This window comes from Ammodytes marinus, assembly GCF_949987685.1.
Source record: "Ammodytes marinus genome assembly, chromosome: 11".
NCBI classification, from domain to species: domain Eukaryota; kingdom Metazoa; phylum Chordata; class Actinopteri; order Uranoscopiformes; family Ammodytidae; genus Ammodytes; species Ammodytes marinus.
Genome location: NC_137215.1, coordinates 17,499,374 through 17,520,311, shown reverse-complemented (window position 1 = coordinate 17,520,311; position 20,938 = coordinate 17,499,374). Strand labels below are relative to the sequence as shown.

At 38.8% G+C, this 20,938-nt stretch overlaps 1 protein-coding gene across 1 annotated transcript in view; it reads left to right on the top strand.

The window, feature by feature from the left end:
- eys (eyes shut homolog) overlaps window positions 1–20,938 on the top strand; it is a gene marked incomplete at its 5' end in the record, with an annotated part of 143,662 nt that overhangs the window by 111,997 nt on the left and 10,727 nt on the right. Inside the window, 3 exons of the mRNA XM_080036510.1 lie at window positions 2,000–2,108; window positions 8,631–8,854; window positions 17,907–18,079. Of these exons, the coding sequence (XP_079892636.1) occupies window positions 2,000–2,108; window positions 8,631–8,854; window positions 17,907–18,079 (506 nt within the window). The remainder of the gene's footprint in view (window positions 1–1,999; window positions 2,109–8,630; window positions 8,855–17,906; window positions 18,080–20,938) is intronic.

Genomic DNA, 20,938 nt, shown 5'->3' with positions numbered 1-20,938 from the left:
TCTCATTCAGTCATATGCTTGGTTGTGTGATGTTATTCTTATTGCGGTGCGTGTGTGTGTGTGTGTGTGTGTGTGTGTGTGTGTGTGTGTGTGTGTGTGTGTGTGTGTGTGTGTGTGTGTGTGTGTGTGTGTGTGTGTGTGTGTGTGTGTGTGTGTGTGTGTGTGTGTGTGTTGTGGTAATGATGATGTGGGGCTGGGAGGCATAATCCTAGCTATCTAGCTACAGGACCCAAGTAAAGGAGCCATAGTTATCTTTATAAAAAGCCATCTTTGCTGCAGAGCAGGACCTATGTAAATCAGCCCGGTAGAGCATTCGATGTGCTCACGAGGGCTCATCAAGTAACATCATGCTGTTTACTTAGTGAGCATTCTCCCGTGTCTCATAGGGATGGTCTCTGCAGTATTAAACAGGACAAATGAAAAGCTGCTATAGCACGCTACATATTTATGTCTCAAATGCCCTCTGCAAGTGGCAGCTTTGTAGCAAAATTGTGATGTTTTCATACCTCGCCAACAGTCCTTTTGTGCAGGACAAAGACATGGAGTTCAATGTAGAATCAATTAAGTGTTTTAACCAGGATTTTTGTCTTTTAAAAAAATAAACATGGGGAGTTATTTATTTCTGAAATCACTCACTGAGGGTGGGAGAATGATCTCAGAAAACCATAGGATGATAATGGATGTATTGTCAGGAAATCGGGTTGGTGGTCCTGAATGTACCTTAATTTATCCTCCCGCGCGTGTGTGTACGAAACAGTTCTTGTGATTTCCATACCTGTAATTTGTCACACCTGAAGTTGTGCGTGTGTGATTGCCTCAGGGAGGAGTCCTGAAAGGCTGTTTCAAATTAGCAGGAGGGCGATTGCCCTGATTGTTTCCATCTGGCCAATAAAGCAGACCGTTTGAGGTTTTTTTTCCTCATCAACAGTGGTGCGACCACAAAGAATGGATGAATGGATTTTGCAGAATCAGATTTGGCAGATAAGAGATGCATTGCTTGTATTGTGTTCACAGGGGAACAATAAGTAAACCTATGGTCCAAAGGTACATCAAGTAGATTGCTCCCTAACAAAAAAAGTGTTTATGTGCGCGGCACAGATTGTACAACCCTTTGCATAATCTAAAACCCCTGTGAAGAGGCTGCTATTGTATATTGCCGGTATAAAGCCAGTGATGAATTGGAGAGAGGGAATCGCTTGACTTTGCCAAAGCTGGAATATGACACAAGTAGACCAGCTACTTAACATTATGGCTGCAACATTAATGACTGATACCATTGTATATTTCCCCAGAGAGACATAGGGGGTCAAATGATAAAATTGTCTCCCCACTCATTAGGGTGTATAATGTATATCGGCTTTGTGCCCTCATTTTTAGCATTAATTAATCCTGAATGACATAATGAGCACTCATGATAATATTTTTTTTCCTGCTAATTTGTTTTTCTATTTTCTCATTATTATTATTGTTATGGATTGTATTTCATGTGCTGTGCATTATCATGTAAATTCCACTAGTTCTGGTTATCTCAATCGTTGGTTTATATGCAGTGTATATTCAGGCATTATTATGTGAATTTCATATCTGCTGAGGAACACAACACCTTTAAAGAATATCCCCGCAGCCCTGAGCGGGGGGGAACCTATTTCTGGACCGTGTACTTAAATCCAGCTGTGAACGCTTTTTTCTGTTTTTTTTGTTGGTGTCTCTCCTGGGGTTTTTGGGACACAACAAACGCACCATTGCTTCCAAGCCAATCTACCAGTGCATTAAGTTTCTCAGTAATGTAGGCTATATACGTATAGTGAATGCATTGTCAGTTTATAGTCCATAGTCTCAGTGGTCACATTAGCGGCTTCACTGCTGTGACTGATCTGTCTGCCTCTCCATCAGATTACTTTTCATGCTTTGCCGGATTTATTGTGAGCGTCGAGATGTAGCACCCCTCTCTAACTGGCCCTGGTCTCTCTCTCCCTCTCTCTGTTCTCTCTTTCAACAGATACAAACTGCCCGTCGGAAAACATGGAGGGTCATGTATGATTGAAATGGCTGCAGGTAACACCACGGCTCATCGTCACGAGGACTCTGTGACACAGCCCGTGTCAGCGGTAACGTAACCTGCCTACGGTCAAATCAACCCCTTTGTACAATTGTTTTCCTACATAAGCATTTTTACCTACCAATCATGTCTTCGGTATTGCCTTCCTCAAATGATAATTTTAAAAAATTGCCTTTAATTAACTAGGGGAAATACCTCATTAAAATCTATTTTTCAAGGGCATCCTGGCCAAGGCAGGCAGCAGTACAGTCATACATACACATTAAAACAAGGTACACAAAAACATAAAACAACTAAAACAGCAATTATTTACAAATGTCGACCATATTGTTAAATACAACAGGTCAGATGTGTCTGCCTCCAAGTCGTTAAGCTTCCTATTAAAAGTGACCAATGGGGCAAGCTCTTTAAGTTTCAAAGTCTTCTGTAACATGTTCCAGGCACAATGAGCAGCAAACCTAAACGCCTTTTTTCCCAGTTCAGTTCTGACAAGACAGCAAGAAAAGATCCTGAGACCAAAGATTGTATGTCTATTGTAATTTAAAACGTTATGATACGTGAGTAAACCCAGCCTGTAATGTACTGCCTAAGCATGTGTTGTACATGACACAATCATGAGTAGAGTAATCATATGCAACAAGCCTAGCACACTGTTACTGAGAAAGCACAGTTGCTTAATGAATGAAGAACAGGAGCTTTCCATGATAAAACATGTGCACCTGTTAGATTATTTGCCAAGATGATCCCACTTGGCAAATAATGTCCTTTATTGCAAGCACGTAAGTAGCACTAAGCTAGCTCCCGCCTGTTAATCACAGGCTGGTCTTTATACTCTGGGTCATTACTGTGATTAACAACTAGGGATGGGACGATCCACTTTTTTTAGTTCCGATCCGATTCCGATACCTGGGGTTTGGATATCGGCCGATACCGATACTGACCGATACGATATCATAATTGTTATACATTTTTTCGTTGGTGGTGATGTTATGTATAGGAAGGCTTAAGCAATTCTAATTTAAAAGAGCAATAAATATACACAAATGCATATAGGTTTATCTTAAAGGCAGAAATCCTTCTCAATGATCACTTCTGCCCCACTAGAATATGTGGTGGTCTGTTTGTCTAAACAGTCTTTCTCTCTTTGGCTGTAGAATTTGTCACAAGCCTCTCCTTGACTTGGATTAGCTTTGGTTAGCTCACTGGCTAACAAACTCATATGTACTGTATGTCAAATTATAAAGTGATGTCCTCTCTCCCTCCACCGAACGTCGGCGCATGTTACATAGAAAAAAAAAAAAAAAAAAAAAAAATTATAAAAAAAAAAAAAAAAAAAAAAAATCGGATTTTAATATCGGAGCTGTCAGTCCGATATCCGATACGCAGATTTCGGCCATATCGGACCCGATACCGATACTGGATCGGATCGGCCCCATCCCTATTAACAACACCTGTATGAAACTCATTTAATAATTTTGTTTTTCACTTTCAAAGACCCAGAGAAAGGGCTCAACCTTCCCACGGGCTCAAAACGCCTCCCACTCTCGCAGTATGATGTATGGTCTTCTAATTTGAGATGCCGAGATGTTTCTTTTTCTTTTTTTCCACTTGTTTTCCTTTTGTTAACAACACATGCATTACTCAAGTATCAAATCTAAGATTGTATTGCCCTTTAGTTGCTAGTTCAAATGGAAAACTAATATATTACCATGATTGGATGATAAAGAGAATAACTGGGTTTTGAGATAAGTTGGCACTCAATGCCAGTTGAAGGAATATTTGAACACAAATTAAATAAAGGATTATGTGTGCTGGCATGAAACTGTTGGGCTCAGAGCCAATGTCATATAGTGAAAAAGCAGGCAACTCGAATGTTGAATTGAGCAACAACTGTAGATAATAGCAGGCTACAATGTTAACTCCACATTGTATGTTGTTGTGCAGTGATGTTGAGGCGCTAAGAATAGAGGGTGGCAAATGAAGGCCCTTTGAGGCTAATACAGTATGTGATTTGTAATTTTAGCTATATGAATGAAATTGATGTGACTTGACATTGCTAACACACAGAACAACTTGAAGTCTGTATAAACCAACACTCCCAATTAGGGTTGCAAAATTCCGGGAATTTTCAAAGTTGGAAACTTTCCATGGGAATTAACGGGAATTTATGGGAATTAACGGGAAATTTGGGAATTAACGGGAATAAACGGGAATTTACCAAATTTAAAGCAGCCCAAATGCACTAAATTCTCCTAACTATGTTATTTCAGTCCAGGCAAACGTTCTAGACTGTAAAAAGCTATTTTTTCAACTAAGTTTTAATATATTTATGAACATTTAATTTCAAATCAGATTTTTTTCAAAGTTTATTGAGACACCCAACTTGATATCATATATTGATTTTTACTATACCAGGTTTACAGAGGCTTAAACTGTGATTTTACATATAGTTGGGGACAATATATTTTAGCAAAATCTTGACTAAAACAACCAGATTTTATGCAAGTACACTTGGCAAATTGCACTTAGCACACATCCTACTGCAGGGGTAGGGGAGAACGGGGTACTATGTCACACGGGTTGGTTTTCACAATCGTTATATCTCGGAACCAGAAGGCGCTGTCTGTGAAATTTTGGTATGTAAATATCCAGAATTGGGATCATAGTCTTCCTTGGAGTTATACTGCTGAATTTGAGGTGAGAGGACTGTTTGTGTTTTGTCAAATTGAAAATATTTAGCTCCTCAGTATTTTTCTTCTAGGCTTTGAAGAAGGCTTGTTACCCATAAAAAGTGTAAAGGGTAAAATATAGTTTAGAGTGTGGTTAGCAAGCTAATTAGTTGTCAGATGGTTGTTGGCCTTGATGCTAGCAAGAAATTCAAGTTGGGGTTGGTCGTCACATTTTTTGGGGGGTTGGTTGTCACATGTTATCCAAAGGCTGCAGCCAGAAAAGGAACCCAATAACGAAAAAAATTGTCACGCTGTATCCTCCTCACTATATATCCTTCTCTGTATCCCCAGAGAAGGAAAGAATAGAGCAGGAAAAGGCAGCTAGCATGCAAAAGAAAAAAGGGCAAAAAAATCAAAACAACCCAGTGCATCCCAAACTAGACCAGCTGCCAAGGCTATAGTAAGTTATGTAGGCCTATTTGTCAACTTGACAATGCAATTAAACTTTCAAATTTAGTTCTACTTTCTTTACTTATTTTTAAGATTATTCCCATTAAGATAACATTGTGACAAACAACCCCATAGTGTTTGACAACCGACCCCTTGATGGGGTTGGTTGTCACAATGTGTAAGGGTGTCTTTGATGATTAATTTCTTACAATAAGATAGAAAAAGTGAGGGGTACACATTTCAAGCCAACACCTTAAGCTTCAATTTAATGTAGGAATGACTATTGAAAGATCTTTTAGGTGATGAGGAATTCTCACTAGAGAAAAAAGTGTGTCTACTTACCCCGTCCTCCCCTACTGAGGCCATGCCCCCTACATGCTCTGTGCATTCCTCCATCACATGGGGGGCATTTGACTTTATTTATTGAATGGTTGGGTTCAGACAGATGAATAATATTTAACTCAACATTCATCTTTTTCTTGTTAAGTGAAATTATTCATTGTTCATAAAATAATCAAAACTTGATAAAGTTCTTCTTACAAATGTAATGTTTTTTAATTTTATTATTTTGCATGGATGTCTGCCTATGACCAAACATAGTGTTTAAATGTTCAGATTTATGTTTGGATGTGAAAAAATAATAATTTAAATTACCGACATTTAGTTCATTCCTATAATTTCCAATTTTGAATATTCCCAAAATTCCCGAGCGAAAGTTCCCGTGGAAAGTTTCCGGAAAGTTTCCGGTAATTTACCGGAAACTTTCCACCCCTTTGCAACCCTACTCCCAATACACGGCCCGGCTGCAGACCTTTTAAAGAGGTCAATTGAGTTTCACTTTTGATCTTTTTTTCTTATATTTCACTCTTGCAGTTGCATGTATTAGTGTTCAAGACCTGGAGTGCTTAAAACCTATTGAGTATCTTGTTTTGAAAGTCCTGCTGCTACATTTCTTACAAATGTTCTGGTGCTCTACTAAAATGTACCTGCCTAGACTCTCTATATCTTTCAGTGTGACAAAGTTATCAACTAACTTGGCCCCACATAACCATAAGAACACCATCTAGAATTGCATTTAATGAAATGGAGGCCACATCGAGTGGTGCTGCCTTCAGATAGAACTCAAAAATCAGCAAGGTCTCTTGTGAGCACAGTGCTGCGAGTCAAAGTCATGAATAAAACATCAGTGGTTCTTTCAAATGGACTCCATCTCATAAACACGGTAAACACACTTGAAGGCACCATAAAGTCATTCCATATCAGCCCGTCGTCGTCACGCTGCTCCAGTGGCTCCTAGCTGGTCGTATCACATAAAATACACTTTGGCTCATTGTAAAAGTATATCCAGCCACAGCTGCTTATTTTACTTGAACCTCCGGCTTTGTTAAAGATAGTTTTAGGGATTGTAACTCCATGTGACACTGCACGCTCGTATCCTGTGAACCCTGTCATCTGTGTCTTTTTCTATAGGCTTTCAAATGTGCAGCACTTTATGTTATCTAAAGCTTGCATCATCAGGTCGATGTCCCAAATAATTATGCGGTTTAACACCTCAACATCTCTCCACCAAACACCTACACTCACTGAGGCTGTCCAACACCTTTTCAATGCAGCATAGAACCATGACGACTGCTATATTTGAGGGTTGTCAAAGCAACTGAGATTAGTATATTCTGTAATTGCTAGGATTTCATAAAGGCTGTTAAGAAATTGACAATGTAGGGGGCGCCCTTAGCTCAGTTGGTAGGGCGTCCCCCCATGGGCCTCGGCCAGCAGCGGACCCGGGTTCGATTCCAGCCCGCGGTCGTTCTCTGCATGTCACTCCCCTCTCTGCCCCATTTTCAACTCTGTCTCTACACTATCAATAAAGCATAAAAATGCCAAAAAAATAACTTAAAGAAAAAAAAAATTACAACGTATGTATGGATTCAGTGCCGGTGCTGTATTCGTTATGAAGAATGTAATTCCTGCATTGTATTCAGCACCTAGTACCACTTGAACATTTAGATTTTACTTATAAGCATCTTTACAGTAGAAATGATTGAGCGTTTTAATTTATTTCTGACATAACAACATAGTATTGTCTTTTGGTATTATAGGCAGTGACTCTCTTTATGGAAACCAGTATCAACATATCTACTGATAATAGAAACAAAATTAACAATTTCTGCCAGGACCAGATGTATTTCGCAGCTGTCAAATTAAAAGAGAAAGTATTTTTTGTAATGCTTTTGCTTTTACTGCTATAAGGGTTTGACTTATTTGCCAGCTTGAGCTTGATTGAGCTTAAAATGTTATCTGGGGAGCGGGGAGGAGACATACATAGGAACAGGATTAATGCTCTTTGTTTCTACTGATCATCGTTTGTTCTCATTTGTTCACATTATAGTGGTTAGTTCAGGACTTGTGAACTCATTATTACTGAAATGAACTTCATGATAAATTGCAAGATCTAAAAGGAAGACATTTACTCTTTACTATTAAGAATATAACTATTCACTCATTAAAGAGAAAACGACTTTGATACGGGGGAGTTTTATTTGGAAATCCATAGTCAACCCTACTTTGAAAGAATGTCAAATGAAGCTGAGATGAATGTTGATTTGCCTTTCATAAATGAATGAATGGTGTTAGTATTAAAGTGTTATGTGAACCCTCTTAATAGAAAAATTGTATTCAGTATTCATCTGAACAACCAGTGGTCACCGCCTTGAATTAAATGTATGTATTTAATGCTAATGATAGATAGTGATTGTTTTTATGCAGCTTTGGTAGCAGGCACAATTATGGTTTCCCTGTCCAATTGACCGTTACGGTACAATAAGCCTCAAGTTTTACATAATGTATCTTCATAAATTCTACCCCATTACCTTGCACATAAAAAAATTAATCTTCTTTTTTCTTTTTTTCTTTTTTTCTTTTTTTTAAAGATATTTTTGGGGCATTTTTATGCTTTATTGATAGTGCAGAGAGACATAGGTGAAATGGGGCAGAGAGGGGAGTGACATGCAGAGAACGACCGCGGGCGGGAATCGAACCCGGGTCTGCTGCTGGCCCGGCCCGGGAGGGGACGCCTTACCAACTGAGCTAAAGGCGCCCCCATCTTGTGGCATTCTTTAGATATTTTACCTCAGTCTCATCGAATTGGGATTATTATTATTAATAAAATTATCATTTGTTTGTCTTCTTAAAGAATTATGATTCCAGTTTTTGTCTTATTTAAACTGGAGAGTAAAGTATCAATATGTATATTTCTTGTGGATCTTAATTTATGGTAAGGTCATGTTAATGTAATAAAAAAGTTAATTGATAACTGATATTGAGAGACAGTTTTTAACTGTGAAGCCCGTACTCAAAGGGAGACGTTTATTGTGTGTAATTTCCTAATTTTCACTGATTACTGGCTATCCACCTTTTTTATTACCGGTATATTTAATTTATTTCTTTTTCAGGGCACCTTTGGACCCATATTTCTGGGGGACGTTTCGTCCCACTGGGAGATCCCTGATGGGAGTGCAAATGGAGCGAGGAGATTCATTGGATGTATCAGAGAACTTCAGGTCAATTCAAAGGAGATCTACCTGATGGGGGAGTCTGTGAGAGGGAGAAACATCAAGAACTGTGACCCGCCTGTCTGCCAACACCTTCCCTGTCGTAACGGAGGAACTTGTGTCAGGTACTGGGTCACCTTTTACACTAATGAAACATCACTTACAAAATAAACACAATATATTTGAACTTGAAAGCCATTAAGATGTTCTCCCTCTGTAATTATAATATAAATGCATGTGTCAAAAAATAAAATTAAAGAGAGTTTACTGGAAATGCACATGGAAATGAATGTAGAATGAGTGACAGAGTCATTCTATCTCTTAGACTTGCTGTTTCCTCGTGCCAATGTGAGCCAGCATAAGGCTGGGCTGTCAGAGCCAGCGTGTCTATTGTGGGAATATTTATTCCAGTTTAAATTGTTTTCCCAATCTCCAAAAACATGAATGGAGCTGTGGCGGGGCAATGGGAGCTTTGAACACACAGCAGCCCAGTCAGGCAGCCATTTCTTAATGCAAGTTCAGTTGTCAAGCTCCTCTTCTCTACTGTACATCGGATTTATTTCCATTCTGGCCTACTCTAGGCTAACTTTTCTCAACTGAAATATTGGACTGGGACTCCGTTTCAGCAGAAAATAAAAATAAATGTTTCACTAATTCCATCAAATGGTGAACATTTTGATCAAGCCATCGTTGTATATCATCTTCAGATGGCGCCATTTTTGTTTAAGGATGATCAGAATTTCATTAACTTCTTTGAACATACGAGCCTAAATCTCACAATTATTACAAGGGGCTTCAGCTATGCAAGTTGACACATGTTTTCAATGTTGTTGAAAGTGTAAGTCCTCAGAACAAAACAAATATGCAACAACTGAAACACAAAAACCTCAGAGGAGTCAGCACAATAAGAGATGTTTGTTGTGGCCCTCTCATTGTTTTTTCTCAGAGGAAAAATTTACTTCCCTGCACCAAAAAGGTAATTAATTAGTCCTGTTCCATTCGACTTTGTCTTATAAATCTACTGTATTTGTATCGTCCAGATTTGTCCCATGTGCTAGGTCAAACATGCAAAGATCTTCCTTCATCTTCATCTAGCACAGCTCATCAGACCGCCATCACGCCTCACTTACCAGCAATTTCCCTGTCTTTTTAAGTATGCATTAACTATATATGGTGCTCCTTAACCCTAGGTGGTCCAGGATATATCTCACCTCAATGTCTTCTTCATTGTGTTATGACACTATAAATTAACAGTTACTTTTATTAAACAGGAAATGAAAAGGGACACCATGAATATTGGAATATGAATGGCTCTGAGAATACCAATTAAGAGCCGGTTGGAATTGTGGTCACATTGGCCTGTCATGTGCGAATGAGTGGGCCTTTGCAATTATCTGTGCGATGAATGCGCATTAATGCAGTAGGCTCTTGAACCACACAGCACGTGGAGGTCATTGGGAGTTCAGAGAGCTCTCTTCATTCTGTTAGTCAGCGCTGGATTGCACTGCCACACAATATAATGGTAAGAAAAGGGATTTTGATTGTGGGTTCAGTCAGGGTGATTTCGGCGCTGTCCCCGTTTCATGTGGTTTTCTGTTCACTTAGGCATGTAGAACTATCAATAATAAAGCTGAGAGGATAATGGCCATGTGGTTAGCAGGGTGATACAGCGCCTAAGGAATAATATGGCCTTTTTCGGTTTTCAGTGCAAGCTCTGTGATGCTGGATATCTGTGTTCGTTTATATACCTCAGCAGCAGGTTGCAAGAGACAGTGTTGTTAGACTGACAGTAAATACAGCGGATGGAAATGTTACAAGGGAAATGGCCTCACACACATTCTTGCTTTGAGTACTTTGCAGTTGGTCTGTAGCCTAAAAAAAGGAGAAAAGAAAGGAGAAAAGAATATTTCCATATAGGAAAATGGGAACAGATGTTGTCAGACAGTTGAAATGTCATCCTCTGCTGTTGAGATCATTAAAAAAAAATACATACAACTGCACAGTCCTCCTCCCTGTGTCGACCACATACAGCTGCAGAAGGTGGACTTGTTGTGACCAGTTCGGGCGTGTGCAGTGTGAAGAGACTTGCACCTGTTTTCTGAAAGTGCTGGGGAGCTGATGGTGTTCCTTTGTTCGTTAGTATAGGTGTGTTAGTGGGCTTCACCTTGGAGCAAGCCAGCTGGTGAGGACATGGGGACTGTAACAGTATAAGTCGCAGACAAAAATATATCCATGTTTTTTTTATTTTTACAATTGAAATCGAAAATATTGTTCTAATAATTTCTTCCCAGAACACCCTTTAATTTAGATTTTTTTCCAGTCCGAAATAAGTGACCCTTTATTATTATTGCACTGTAGTGCCGAATCGTTCCCCATGGCTAACAAAGACTCGAAGAGGCAATTCATCAGTGTTCCAAGTTTATTTCAGAGATCAGGACAATACAGAGGACTTTGAGGTGCATGGTAGCGGCAGTGAGCAAGGGGAGCTCTCCCCAAAGCTGTTAGTACACGCTTGTGCTCGCTTATATCACGATTGAACCTTGGTATGCTAATACTCTAAATAATATAAATAGGCAGATGGTCTCATCATCACGGGTCCCAACAACACCTGTCACCTTACATCTATTAAAAGGTTGTTTTGGTTTCCTGCAGTAAACCCATCATTTAGGACTGTCTACCACTGCACTTGCTATTATCCACTACAGCACCACAATGGAGAAATTGGGCTCCAACTTTTCTAGGGGAAACTATATTTCTCAGGGTATGTTCAGCTGATATTCCCTGATCCAGTAATAATCCCTGGATAAACCGTCTTTTTCTATTTTTAAGTCTTAAAAATGTAGCTTTGCTAAAGCAACACAGCAACTCAAATAGGCAGTATTTTTACACTCGGATTTTGATGAGAGGGATGGGGGAGTGGTGCAAAGCCATTATGCTAGCTGCTCCAGTCCCTGTCTCCTATCCTTGTGCTGGGCTAAGCGAGCTGGTCGCTAACTGTAGCTAGATATTAACGGCACAAATATATAAGATCCGTGTCAATCTTTTCATCAATCTCCCAGCAAGAAATATAATGTGTGTATTTCCTCAAATCTAAAAACTACCTTGATCAGGCTAACTATTGTTAATCTACACATCCAGCATGGAGTAATATTAGCATTTATTTGGGCCCATGTTTCGGGCCAACTGATGCATGCTTGATTTTCCCCTTAATTCTGCTCTGTTTCCAGTGTTGACCAACCCCTGAGGAAAATGTGTCGCTCCAAAGCTGCGCTCCTCACTATAATTGTCACCTTTCACATACAAATACTAGCTTAATTTAATAGGCTTATTGTTGCTGCATTATAATTTTCATCCTATGTGACCTCCGCATTGGAAATAAAAGCAGATTGATCAACAGATTACGCAAATAGATCCACATTTGGTAATGAGTAAAGGTTGGGAAAATGCTCTCACACACACATATACAGGAGGATTTGTGTTGACAGAATCACTTCTTGCTTAATTGGCTGAGGTTGAGAGGGTGCTTTGCTCCTTTCTGTGATGGTCTAGTTGCACACAAACCCCCACTTAACAGGGAATTATTTCGATGCTTTAATGCCTTGCAAATGTTCTTCACAAAGAAAGTGAAACCAATTTGATATTAACCACAGTCCCAGATACACTTTCAAGGTACCTATAAAATAACTCAAGGTCCAGGAAACAATTATTTTAATTTACCATGAGAAACAAACACATAGCTACCACCCTGTGTGTGATAACAGTACCTTAAGAATATTTCCATAGAACTTGCTCATTAAAGACTTTATTGCATTTGTTTCTTTGAATTTTGGAGGACGAAAATCATTCAAAATAACTATGTGATTGTGTTTTGTGGGGCAAATTGGTTGTTTTTATACATATAGACATGTTCTTTTGTGAAACCTTGACATATTTAGAAATAATTGATAATTATGAGGTACAAATTAAAAAGACTTGGGGACAAGTCTCCCTATGGAAACAGAGAACGCTTTGGCATTTTCATTTGGACCAGACCATACCTCAGACTCCAAATTAAGTATAATTAAATACAGTACAACTGGAAAAGGTCCATGAGTTCCTCCTCTTGAAATACTAAATAGTTAGTGTGAACTTCTGCAATGTGTAATATAGATATTGCTGAATAGAAAAAATGCTAGCTGAAAATAATCAGTTGTTTTTCTGTGTTAGGGTACTTTTAAAGGATCAGGCTGACCTTATTTTTCTTTTTCCCATCAAATTCCATGAAAAGACCAAAAGCATTACATTAAGCTGTCGTTCAGTACTGTCAGACCTCACTACCCTGCCTGCAGCACTCAGCCCCAAGCCAACTAATATCTAGTGATGACCTAAAACTAACCAAAAAACTTAAAAGATGCAATTCAAACAGGGCATTTGTTGGGGACTATTTTCATAGTTTTGTTGACAACAATGGAGACATGTGGGAAAAAGGAAAAAAGCTTAAGGGCTGTGTTTCCTTCTTTCAGACCATTTTTGTTGTTGTCTCCCACCACTTTGCAATGTCATTGATAGTTTAAGCTGTTTTTGTCTCATACAATAGTCTTTTATAATATAAAATCTTTACAAACATCTGGAAGTAGGCAGGCCTTCATATTCTTTGGCCCCATGACGGCTTGCTATTGCTACTTATGTGTTGTGAGAGAAGGACACCAGATAGTGCAACCAGTTCACAGTTCCCTTACGCTTTATGCTTCCTTTCTATCAGGGTTTTTTTTTCTTAGGATCATCCAATGTGAGCTTTTTCTGTGGCATTATGTTTCAAAGGACTTTGTGATGCAGACTTAACTTAACCTTCTTTGCCGACAAAGAACTGTTTGCGAGGTAGCATGAAAGAGGTCAGGGAAATATCGAACAGCCGTCTGCTAAAACAGGAGCGCTTCAGGTGAACGCCACGTGTAAATTCCACTCTGTCCCTGTGCTCAGATCAAAATTCAAATGGCAAATAATTGAGTCTTTTGCTTTGAGCTCGTCGTCTTTCGAAAATATTTCCCTTCACACCCGGCCAACAGTCATAACGTCTGTAACTTAACGCGTCCAATTGGCTGTTTACAGTACTGGAAAGCAAATGGGGTTTCATAACCAAGGCAGCTCTTCTCTATAAATACTATCTGCTAAACCCAGTGGTCCTTTTTTATTTTAACAAAGCATGAAGTGGGCTAAATGCTTTCATCCCGAGATCTGAAGACTGCCATGGCAGCTGAGCCTCATCAGTGCCTTGCCGGAGCAGCCGTATTTGCATACCAACAAGCCCTTGAAAAGAATTGTTCTGTAAATAACTTACAAGGGATGCAATTTGAGAAAGACGTGTGGCTGCACAGTTCATTGTTCAAGCTGACAGGGATATCATAAGCTAACCGGTCAATTATTCATAATTTTATCTGGTACTCATTAGATTAAAAATGTAGTCGTCTTAATAATTTATCCAGCCGACAGTGTGCTGTAGCGGCGGGCGGCGTACCAACTTTTTATGCGCTTGTGATTAACATATTCAAATTAGTCTGCAAACATTATGACAATTTTATAATCAAAGTGATTACCTCAGCCAAATTAAAATAACCTTTTTGTGACCTCACACATCCAAGTTTTTGATTAGGCCAATTAAAACTCAAGTGTTATGAACCGTGCTCCCTACGCTCCTCTATCGACACATTACCTTTTTCGAGGCAGCAATATCTGCTGCATGGTTTAACAAGTCATTTTAACAATTCAATTTGAACTTTCCTTCAATTACATTTGGTGTGGTAAGTTTAGTTTTGTTAAGCCATATATTGTTTCAGTCAAAATATTAAGGTCAATACTGTTTTATTTTGTGTGATTCATTTTTATTATGAGACATATTTTTTGTGCTCATTTTCAACAAATACGCTATACACATTGGCCTTGCTTTCATTTTATTTCTTACAAAAAACATACATCTAAGTTTGATTAAATGCCACCTCAAGTAAGCCACAGCAACTTGTTTCTAGAAATGTGTCAACGTTGATAAGGTTTTTAATTTTCAAATTTGAATACCTTGCCTTTTGAAATAAGGCACTTAATCCATTTTCAAAATGGAAGAAATAATTGGAGAAAAAGTTTGCTGCAAGAAGATTAAGTATCTAGATATTTAATTTGTGTGTCCATCTGTCTTTTTTTCTATACTCACATGGAGGGGGGATTAGAAAGCCTTGGTTAAATTGCAGTCTCTTTGCAAAAACAACGAGATTCACACTTTGATTCACACCTAGCAGTAATAGGAGGTACCCAATTCATCTAACCTGCACGTTTTTTTAACTCTGGGAGGAAAGTGAAGCATCTGGAGGTAAACCCACGCACTCAGGAGGTCCATAATATCATCATGGAATTAAAGAATTCAGCCCCAGGTCATGATGGCATAAAGAGCATTTTGAAACCACTGATCATTTAATTCAACCGCTAACCCATATTCTTTCTTTATCACTCCAATCTGGAATTATTCCCCTCCATCTTAAAATTGCTAAAGTTATCCCTATTTTCAAAACAGGTGCTACTGATGATTTCGGGAACTATAGACCTATATCAATCCTGCCTTGCATCTCTAAATTATTGGAGAAATTAGTTTATGCAAGAATATCCAAGCACTTAACTGATAATAAGATCCTATATGCTCACCAGTATGGATTTCGTAAAAAACATTCAACAGAGCATGCATTACTCCAGATAACTAATATAATTTCAACAGCTATGGACAATGGTGAGTTTGCCATTGGGATATTTTTGGACTTAAGCAAAGCGTTCGATATGGTTAACCACAGTATTCTGATTAGCAAATTAAATAGATATGGAGTGGAGGATATTGCCCTAAACTGGTTTAAGAATTACTTAACTAACAGAGAACAATATGTGTCGCTTAATGGCTATTCTTCTACCAAGTCCAGAATTATACATGGGGTGCCACAGGGCTCAATACTGGGCCCTTTATTATTTTTGATCTATATAAACGATTTAGCCATGTCTTGCAAACATCTTTTTCCTGTATTATTTGCTGATGACACTAATCTCATAGCAACTCATAATGACTTTAATTATTTGATTGACTGTGTGAATGATGAATTATGCTCTATTGCCAAATGGTTTCAAATTAATAAATTAACACTTAATGTGAAGAAATGTAACTTTGTGATCTTTTGCAACATAAACAAGTCTTACACCAAAGAACAAGCAAAAGTACTTATTAACAGATCAGAAATTATGCAAGTAAACGCTACCAAATTTTTGGGAATTGTAGTTGACGAAAGACTTAATTGGTCAAATCACATAGACCTGGTTTGCAAAAGGTCCACAAAGATATTAAGGAAAGTTTGTCCTTTAATTCATCCTTCTGCCCATTTAACTTTATACTATAGTTTTTTGTTTCCTTTCCTGAACTACTGTAATCTGGTCTGGGCAGCTTCATATCCCAACCATCTCAAAAAATTATGTATTATTCAGAAGCGATTTTTAAGATTCATCTCACAGTCAAACAGATATGCTCCGTCAGCACCACTTTTTATAAATTTTTATATATTTCCAATTCACAAATTGAATATCTCACATATGTTTATTCATTCACAAGTTTATTTACAGAAACCAAGATCTCCACATCTCCAGATCTACATTCACATCGCACTAGACAGAGCACCAATAACAACTTATCTTTACCCTTTTCCCGCACATCACATCATCAATTTAGTATATATTATAGAGGCCCGGCTTTATGGAATGTCTTACCTCCCCTTTTAAGATCCATATCATCCCACTCACTCTTTAAATTGCAGCTTAAAAAACATCTTATCTTTTTGTGAATCTTCTAATCACCTCCTGTCTTCTCCTTTGCTTTTTTCTTTTTCTTTTTCTTTCAAATTTTTTCATTATCTTTGACATGTATTTATCACATTTTTTTCCATCTATTTTTGATTATTTTGAGTATTTATGTACCTTGTCTCCTTAATTTCTAGAGTTTATTTGTTAGCCTGAATATGATTTCATTGTGATTATTGATAGGGGTGGAACTCTGTACAAGCCCATTGGGCTTCGTTCCCTCCTTGCACCATTAATTGTTAATGTGTGCTAAATAAATAAACTAAACTAAACTAAACTCTGAGTGTCACCAACATTTAAACACAAACACTAACCGCCGATGCTAGGGACAAATTAGCAGAGCTCAAAGTACTGAAGCAGGGGGATTGCGCCAGGGGGGTGCTACATTACACTGTATATTTGATTCTTTCTCCTCACTGGTTGTCAAAGATTATCCAAATAGCAAGGCATCTGTTCAACACATGATTATTTTCATCTGTGACTTTTATCATGCAAATATTAGTCACAATTTGCAGCAGCAGCTTGTAGCAGTGTATCAGTTTTCCTTTAGAATGTCCCGAAATTAACATTGGCAGCTGGTTGATAATGATACACTAGAAATGTCTATTGCGTTAGACTGCATCCTTTTACAATACAGTCATATCCAACAATGCCACACTCCATCGACAGAATGTAAATATTTCATTCGAAGGAGCCAGTGCTGCTGCTCAAAACACATTATTAATTTATAGACTTGAAACCCCACCAATGTTTCCTCTATCTGATATTATACCTTCCCAAAGTTGTGCACATCTCACAGCATTTTATAAAGTCCCTGTCTGGATATTACTTTGGATGCTAGATCACCCTCCTCTTCTTACCAAGAGCAGAAGTGAACACTTTGTAAACTCTGCCATACTGAGAAATAGAGAGACAGTTGTGTGGAGCTAATAGGCTTAATCAACTTTCTGTCAACTCATTTTGGCAATGGCTTGAAAGTAACCAACATTCTAGTGTATGAAAAACGTATGCTCTATAGCTTTAAGATAATAATGTATTTTGTTGGATTATTGTGTTTCTTTGCCACGTCTACAAATTCGCTCAAATACTTGTGTTTTCAGCATACTGTAGTATAGCACAAGTAGTCGGTCAGGCTGGCACACATTTGCTCCCAACATCTTTTCAAATCTTTCATGCATTACTGGATGGGCTGCTTCTCTCCCTGTGTGTTCTGGAAGGCCACTGTGCGAGCGTGTAAAAGCATCTGGACATGTTGCCGCAATGTCATGGTCCATTTTCACCTGTGGCCTAATGATGTCTCTCCCTCTATGTCTACACGTTTAGTGATGCTGAGGACTGGTTCTGTGACTGCCCGCCGCTGTACACAGGCCGACTGTGCCAGTTCAACGCCTGCGAACGCAACCCCTGCGGTCACGGAGCGACATGCATCCCAAAGTCGCGTTTGGAGGCCGTGTGTCTCTGCCCCTACGGGAGACAAGGTCTGCTGTGTAACGAACGTAAGTGCCACACAAAGAACAGATCCACAATAGATCCGTGCGGCGTAGATTTTAGCAGCTTTATTAAGAAGCTGATCTGCAAACAGTTGGTGAATGAAAAGCCCTGAGCAGTTGGAAGAATGAGAGCCTGTTGTTAAGTAAAGGGATTAATGAAACTAAATTCTGCTGAGGAGGCATAAACGTCTTCCTCCAGCAATAAGAGTCAGATAATCAAAGCGAAACTCCATGGCTGCTTTGCTGAATGTTCCAAAAGAGTCTCTTCTTAGTTCATAAGATCTTATTTTCCAGCAGCTGTAATTTCAGCAGTAAAACTTCAAGCTACTTTTCTTGAAACCCTTTTTTCTTACAAAATGCCTGGATTCTGCTCCACATCAGGATGTTGATGTGTTCTCACATTAAAATGTACTGTTAATAAAATTGCTTGCTGTCACCTCTGTCTGTCCATAACACAATACCATGGTTGGCATATAATAAGTGTCTATTTCCATCACAAAGCCTAACTACAGCAAGAGAACGCTATTTGAACAAGGATCATGGCTCACCGAGAATGGTGATCATTTCTGAGCTGTCAGCGTTTTGACCCTAGTTCAGATCACTTGCTTATATCTGTACAGTTACCTATGGAAACGATCCTCTAGCCTACTGAAACACAAAACAAGTGTTATAGTCTCCACTGAAGCCAATTCATTAACAATGTAGTCATAGCTACAAGCTGTTGTTGTTGAAGGACCACTGAAATAACAGAATATGCATTGATGACCAAATACGCTGCATGCAAGAGTGACATTCCCATTTGGGTTTAAAACTAATTGGCAAATGTTAGCACGCTAACATGCCAAACTTAAGTGTTGAAATGGTTCCCCTGTCTGCTAAAAGATCATCAGGTAGGCATCACACTAACATTAGCATTGAGTTCAAAGCACTGCTGTAGTACAGCAAAATTGTAAATAAATTGTATGGCCATTAGTAGCCTAAGGCTGGGGTTATCCCTTATGTCCCAAAGCCTGATGGTCCCACTACCTGACGGTCCCACAGCCCTATGTTCCTGAAATTGACGATTAGGTTCAGGCATCACAGCTTGGTGGTTAGGGTTGGAGTAAGGGAACAGGGAGATGTTAGAATAGTGAGACTGACACAAACACACACACACACACACACACACACACACACACACACACACACACACACACACACACACAGACAAACTAATCTCTATTATATAGTTAGATTATTTAGAAAATGTGGGAACATCAGGCAGTGGGACCATCGGGCTGTGCGAACATAGACACGCTCCCCCTTGGCCAGGAGCTGAGGAATGATCACCAATCTCGGTATGCCGTGATCCTTGTTCAAATCACATTCCCTATTGCTATAGTTGTGTGGACAGAAGTGACATCAAGCTATGTTAAAACACTGCTGGTAATGTGAGGACACATCAACACCTTGCTGTACAGAAACAAAGATAACAGCCGCTTATCCAGGATGACAGAGGAGTTATAGAAAATAGAAATTTCTATTTTATACTGGCTTAATAGCAGTTTTCAAATGTATATAAGGTAAGAAAGACATGTATTAATCCTGAGCAGATATTAGCATGTGCAGACCAAAGTAGGAAAGAGTGCATGCTATAATTCCAAACAGTAATCCCATAGAAAAGGAGGCTTCACAGACTGTGGTTTACAGAAACAAAAGGGTTTTGCTTGACTTCACCTACTGTAGGAGCAGCAGGGTTTCTCTGCATATAACTCGCTCAGCCATACACAGCCCCGACAGACTTGCAGCAGCAACATGCCAACCAATAATAATCCAAGCATCCAGTGTAGCACGTATATGGCTGATTTTAATCCTGATAACTAATATCAGTTAAGATCAGAGTCAAAACGTATCAGTCCTAAGGTTCTCAGCCTCTCTGGGCTTTTTCTCTACTTAGTAGGCTTGTTGCAGAACAAGCTGAAGTTGTTTGTGCAGCAAAAAATGGTACACAATAGAGAAATTTTTTTTCTTCATTATGTATCATTTTAATTTCTTGGTTCCCACGGTACATGAGGCTAAGTAAAGGGAAGACTAGAAAGTACTACTGGGCTGGAATGCCTATGTAAAGAATTATTAAAGAAAATAACACAGATGACAATACATCAAATGTGAAATAGACTGTATTTCAGTGCAATACTCTACTCATTGTTTATCCGGTGTCTCTTTCAAGTAGCTACAAGGAACTTTTTCTTAATGCCTTTAAGAATACGCCTACCCAGGAACAGCAGCTGTTGTCTTTAGAACAATACCGCTTTTGTCCAAAGAGGCCGCTAGAATTAACACAAACAAAAAGTTCCTTGAAGTCACTTTAAACATGATAATTTAGACTGTAGTATCCAGATGAGGAAGAATGCATACATGTTGAGTGCACAAAGCAAGTACATAATGCAAATACAGTACATCATGTTTTCATAGATACATTTTATATTGTCCATGTGCAATGCTTTTAATAGCTGTGCTAACATACATTGCAGCATTAGTCTATGTCAGCACTTCTGTTTCGTATTGATTTAGTGAAGTTTCTTTCTGTTAACCTTGCATTGTCCTGAGATTGAATGGAATATGAGTAGATTGTATCCCTTACAGTATTTATGACGCAGGAGAAGTGTCTCTTTCCCACCTTCTCTATGGCAGCTAAGATGCCACACACACACATATATGCATATTCAAGTGTTTGCCATGTGTGCCATTCTGCGTTTCTTCTTTCCGCTCCTGTTTGTTTGCACCATATTGCACAAATACCCAGCGAAGGGAATACGCTATAAACTCATATGACAGAGTGTGTGGTTATAATCCATAGATGGATGCATTTCACGTAGGCAGCCC